Consider the following 6,518-nt stretch of genomic DNA (forward strand, 5'->3'; position numbering starts at 1 on the left):
TACAGATTTATGACTAGAACAACTTGACAAACAGTGCTGCATCTCAAATTAATCCACACATTTCCAAGGTTTAGATCAGGGTTCTCAAACTCAAATTACCTGGGGTCCGCTGGAGGCTGGACACAAAATTACTAAAAAAAGACACAAAATGACTGAAAAAAAGACACAAAATGACAAAAAAAGACACAAAATGACCCAAAAAAGACACAAAATCACAGAAAAAAAAAATCTTAAAGAAGAAACTAAATGACCGATAAAAGACAGAATTACCAAAAAGTCACAAGATTATTAAAAAAAGACACAAAATTACCAAAAAGAAGTAGTTAAAGGGACCTTCCACACACAACACGGTAAAGTGCCATTCATATAAAACTTAAAACAGATCTGAAGTTTAATATTAAATGTATTTCTCCCTCTTATCTTCGATAACAGTCATTACCTGATCCTGAACACTCAGCCTGATTGTGCAACTGTTTTACGACAACAACGGCTTGTTGTGCTGACTCAAATATAGCTCTTCATTAATGTGGGCCACTCTCTCAGGTTACTCTCTGCTCTGACTGCTGCACTACTCATTTCATTTTGCCCACTTGTATTTGAATTGCACATTTTTATTGTTGGGTACTTGAATGATTTACTGTAGTCTATCTGACATTGACAGCAGAATGAGCTGCATACACAAATCGGATAATACAAACTGACACACAAACACAGACACACAGAGTGTATACTATATACTAACTCTACCAGCATGTCAACAATCAAATGTGCACTGGAAACGGTCTGATCCTTATATACTGTAAGTTGAACAGATGACGTACAAACACAACCGCACACACCAACGTATGCCCACACCCACAATATTTTATATAAAGCTACACAAATCTGTGCGTCGTGAGGACATCAGCCTCATCTCCCTTCCCCTCTGCTAGTCAACAGGCCCCCTCAGTGCTACATTACATAACACCTAAAGGAGGCACAGAGATATGGCATAACACACACCCTCGAATGAATCAAACCCCACGTGCTAAATCTTCCTACTAACTGTAGATGATAATAGGCTGGTGATGGGAATGTGTTCCACTCCGCTGTGCAGCACCTCTCCTGGCACAGGTTAAAGTCAATGAAATCAACTTTGGCTCCCTGTAGTTAAAACTAGGACACCCACATGGTGGAAAAGGACATGGAGGGTCAATAATCGTGTCCTTCTCTTGTGCTGATGAGAGCAGACAGGAAAGGTTAAAGCAAGATGGCGGTAGATGCATCCCGAAGGAAACACACCTGTCCACAGTTATCAGGTCAGACAGGAGATGAGGACCCTTCACAACAATGACAGCCAGGGCACTTTCTTTCAGAGCTGCAGTCAAACAATCCAACAACAGACAATCCAAAGCTAGTGCAACACACTGGACTGATACCACAATTGTAATAGTTTCAGTTACGCTGGGCGGTATATTGATATAAAAAATATATCGATACATTTTTTCTTGCACAAAGTTACATAAAAATCACTTACAGGATTCAAATTCAGAAAATAAATGAATATAATATTTGATATTTCTGATTAGGACTGGTGTTGATTAAAAAAATAAACGATGAAATGAGAAAATAATATTAATGTAGAATATTTCTAAAGTTTAATTTTGGAAAGCACTTGGTTGTATGAGTGTGTTTAAGTGAAAATTTATTTTTTATTTAAGATAATTTTTTATTAAAAAAAAACGCTGCTTTACTGTAACTCAACATTACACATCTGACATCTTTCACCATAAACAGCTATTACAAGATAGCTCAGATTAGAGCTGGGCGATATATCCATATATAAAATATTGATATATTTTTAAATGTGATATAGAATTAGACCATATTGCATATATCGATATAGTTAAAATATATATATTTTATATATAAATGCTGCCCTTACTAGGGTTTGTCATATTTAGTTCTTTTGTAATGTCAGTTATTCTTTTCTCATATAAATATATTTATTTCAGAAAAAGATTGGCCTATTTTATTTCATAGGCTAATTTTATTTAAGATTTTTTTTGTTTAAAAGTGCACTTTATGGAGCTTTGATTTAAAAAAGGTACTCCTGTTGTTATACAGTATTTATGTTCACTTATAAAAACTTAAATAAACGGTTATAATAAAACTACTTGTGACATGTCATATTTGGTTTTGACTTTTACTGAACATTTGCTCTCATTTTGCGATAAAATTATCAGGATATACATCAGATATCGATATTCAGCCTAAATATATCGGGATATGACTTTTGGTCCATATCGCCCAGCCCTAATTTCAGTACATGTATATTATTGTTTCTAGATCATTCAAATGTAAAGCTGCACTAATCAATATCTTAATATTAACAACGGGTCAGAGCACGACTATTAACAACTCTGCAGTTCCCTCAAGCTCCACAGAACGCTTTAATGTTTTTCAGCTCAGTGTTTTTTTCCAGTTCACAGCTTCAGTGTTACATAGTCTCTCTGCTTTCATCAACCATTTTCCGCAAAGCAGGCAGCTGTTTATTGTTATAGTATCTCTGATAGCTATTTAGCTGGTTTGCAAAGTGGAACATTTAGCAGCTAAGGAGCCACATATTTTTCTCAGGAGTTGGTGGAGACCAAAAACAGCCAAAAGAAAAGTGAAAACTGAACATCATTTGTTGCCAGAAACACAACAGGCAACTGTTTGAGAATAATAATCAGAATTCTTTATTGATCCCCGGGGGGAAATGACTTACTGTTACAGTTGCTGCTGCATAATAATAAAAGAGAAAGAAATTATGCAATAAAATGAAGGTAAAAACAAAATAAAAGCACTCTACACTAAATATCCATCAACAAATACAAATGCAAGTCTTAAGTAAATAAAGATATGTACAAATAGAAATATTTGTATTCATGTAGAATAAATGTGGAGTAAACAGAGATATGTACAGTGTAATAAAATAGAAATATGAAAATATAGAAATGTACAAATATGTACAGCACCAAGTCTTAGGCAGGTGTGAAAAAATGAGAAATGCTCTAGAAAAAAAGAAATGTTAAAAATATTTTAATTATCAATTAACAAAATCCAAAGTGAGTGAACAGAAGAAAAATCTAAATCAAATCAATATTTGGTGTGGCCACCCTTTGCCTTCAAACCAGCATCAATTCTTCTCGGCATTTTTTCACACCTGCCTAAGACTTTTGCACAGTGCTGTATGTATGTCACAGTGTGACAGATTTAATTATTGCACATGATTTTCTAACATATATCAACTTTGTAAAGCCACAATATATCTAACCAGTTTGTATTATTCAGCCTATTGTGGCCTGCTGTCCCCAGAGAGTGGACCAAAAAGGTGATAATGAAGTTTGGTAATAAATAAGTGGCATACATGTGGAAGACACATTGTACACAAAGTTGGCTAACATTCAAAATCATTCTTTAATCATCATGGCAATGTTTTTTTTCATAAACATCCTACTGGTTGCATGGTTTCATTATGCTGCTAATTATTTGAATGAACTAGCTACAAGCTTTAACTAATCTAATCTAAGCTCTACTAATAACTTATTTCCCTCTACTTCTGTTGAAGACTCTCAGAACCAAACCACCCAGAGATGCCAGCTGCCAGCAGATATCTGGGTCTTATGACTCTTATTATCATTAGTGACGGGCATGACTCCTTTTATGTATTTTGACATTTTAAAGGACAACTCACAACACTCACAATTATTTGCCTTCGTTGCTTTGTCTTACAAACCTTTATAAAGTATTGAAGTTGACACAATGGGCACAGCACAATTATCTGCAAACCACTATAAACAAGTGAACAGTCATCCCTGGCAACTCCTTCCCAACCAATATTGACCTAAAGAATGGTCAGTTTCCAGCACTGACAAGACAATTCATCTGGCAAAATATGACCCTAAATCAAAGTAGAATATAATAAAACTAGGGCCGGGACTTTTAATGCGTTAATTGAGATGAATTAATTACACAAAAAATAACACAATAAAAAATTTGACGCATTTTAATCACACTTATTTTTGCACCGCGGAACGTTTCTCACTGGATGAGTTTCAGGCGGACCGATTATACTGGAGCACCAACTAGCGTTCATGAGTTCAGACAACAACAAACCACAGTGAACATGAAGGAAGAAGCTGATGAGACGCTTTGGTTGGCCCCGTGGATGATGGGACATTTAGTTACTAAAAACCAACGGATGGAAGCGTCGATAAGAGCATGGTTGTGTTGCTATGCAACAACGAATTCACTTATCACCGCAGCACATCCAGCCTCATGTATCACCTCAATACAAAACATATAGCAGCTAGCTGCTAGTGTGGTAGCTAGCGTGGATAATGTTTTACTTAAAAAACCAAAGTATTATAGTTTACAGAAGGTCTACCTACCTATAGGCTACCTGAATTTCTGAAATGTACTATATTTATAAATATGCTATTGCTACACTTAATGGCAAAAATTGCACTGGTCTGTTGGACTTGAACAGAAATAAACAACATTTTTGTTGCTTAAGCTTATGTATTCAGTCATTATTCAATGGTATACTAAAAATCCATGTGAAAAAAATTACTTCTCACTGTTCTCAGGTCAAATATTTATATGCGATTAAAATGCGATTGATTTCGATTAATTAATTACAAAGCCTCTAATTACTTAGATTTTTTTTTTTTTAATCGAGTCCTGGCCCTAAATAAAACGTAATAGTACTGCATAATAGCAAGAAAGAAATCAGGTACTGGCAGTTTCAGCCCAAAACTAGTTCCCCTCTTACCCAGGACAATCGATGGCGCTGTATGACCCTCCTGGAGCCCCGTCTTCTTGGTGATGCGATGGGTGTTGGGCGTGGTGAGGCGTGCGGTGAAACACCCCTTAAAACTGCGAGCCAGATACAGCGAGGTTCAGCGTCGCTACAGTCCACGCCAACAGAACACTGAAATCGCCACTCGTGGCCCGACGGAGCTGGTGCGACACCTGACACCCTCAGCATAGCACCTCCACATTTATACGCACACGTACTATCTGTGCAGAAAACACACACCGATACTCACTAGGGGTCACAAGGCTTCAGACCCCACAGCTAAGATATCCAGTCACCTCCACACAATCTCTGCTTGATGCATCGTGCCAGAAGTGGTAATGAAAAGGTAAATCAGAGGAAAACACACTCCTACACATCAAGCCAACTTCTCAAGTGTCACAATCAGCACTGTGGATCCAGAGCACCAGGTCTTAAATGTGTGAATTTGTAATCCTCTAGCTGGATACAGCTTCATTATTTGTGTATATCTTCCTTTGGGCAACTCATCAGATTGTGTTCGTTGGTCTTAAACATAGTTGGTCAAGCCATGATCCTGGATTGGATTCATTTGTCATATTTTGTCCAGCTTTCTACCGCATTGTCTCAAACTAGTCCTCATTTTTTTGACCTGGTTTTGACTTGAACCTTGTCTTTGAAATTTAAGGCAAAGCCGTCTTCCTGTCTTCTTTTAATTTTCATTTAGTCCAGTTCACAGTTCTAGTTGACGAATTCTTAGGCTTTAAGAGCGTCCTGGCTTTTTCAGTGTGAAACGGCATTAGAAACAGCATAAGTCCCAGGGAAACTCCGGTGGCAGCATTAGCTGGCAGCTCTCTCAAATGTCAACTTGTCCTCTTCAGAGCTTTCAGAGTAGAATTGTCCCGATGTCACGAGAACACACTCATTTCATTGAAGTAGTTACCGCTGTGCGATCGGGCTTAAATTTAGTTCTCGTCTCTGGACTTTGGAAGCAAATCCATCCCACACCAGTTGGATTCTGTTGCAGGACCAGTTGAACTGAGAGGGCAGTTTGTTGTCAGAACACATTTTAGAATTGGATACAATCCCAAGCTGCTGCTCAGAGATCCAGTGTGTCCCCCTCCATGCTCTATAGTACAGCATTGGCTGTGGCTGACTATCTTTATTGCTGTCTAAGTATAGTCCTCCCTCCTCTCAACCCTAACATGCCTCTCTCTCTCTCTCTCTCTCTCTCTCTCTCTCTCTCCCTCTCTCCCTCTCTCCCTCTCTCTCCCTCTCTCTCCCTCTCTCTCTCCCTCCCTTGGGTATATTTGCTGACATACCCACACTCTCTCTCTCTCTCTCACTCTCTCAGTCACATTCCTCTCATCCTTTTGCTACACAGTTCAGCCCATTGGTCGAGCAGTGAGCAATGTTACTCTCTCTCTCTCTGCTGGGTCTCCCTGTCTCCTCCTTTTAGTCTCACAACCTGCTGGCTGATGCTGCTGTTGGTATCCAGCGTACACTATGAACTATGTGTGTTACAACAAGTATAGTAAACAGATTAGTAGATCAACAGAACCTTAATCAACAACAAATGATCAGTATTTAATATAAAAAGGGATAGGTTTGGTTGGGCACAACAAGCAATTTGAAGATGTCATCTTCGTCTGATCTTGGAATTTCTATGTTTCTGTCTAAACTCAACTTGTTTTTTTTTTTTTTGCACTACTGTTGA

General features: G+C 37.9%; 1 protein-coding gene across 2 annotated transcripts in view; it reads right to left on the minus strand.

The window, feature by feature from the left end:
• Nucleotides 1-5,941, minus strand: part of LOC131959308 (rho GTPase-activating protein 23-like) — a 38,017-nt gene extending 32,076 nt beyond the window's left edge. For both annotated transcript variants that reach the window (XM_059324469.1, XM_059324468.1), the window contains exon 1: nt 4,799-5,941. In XM_059324469.1, the coding sequence (XP_059180452.1) occupies nt 4,799-5,014 (216 nt within the window). In that variant the 5' untranslated portion in view covers nt 5,015-5,941. The remainder of the gene's footprint in view (nt 1-4,798) is intronic.
• Nucleotides 5,942-6,518: the final 577 nt, after the last annotated feature.

This window comes from Centropristis striata, chromosome 21 (assembly GCF_030273125.1).
Source record: "Centropristis striata isolate RG_2023a ecotype Rhode Island chromosome 21, C.striata_1.0, whole genome shotgun sequence".
NCBI lineage: Eukaryota > Metazoa > Chordata > Actinopteri > Perciformes > Serranidae > Centropristis > Centropristis striata.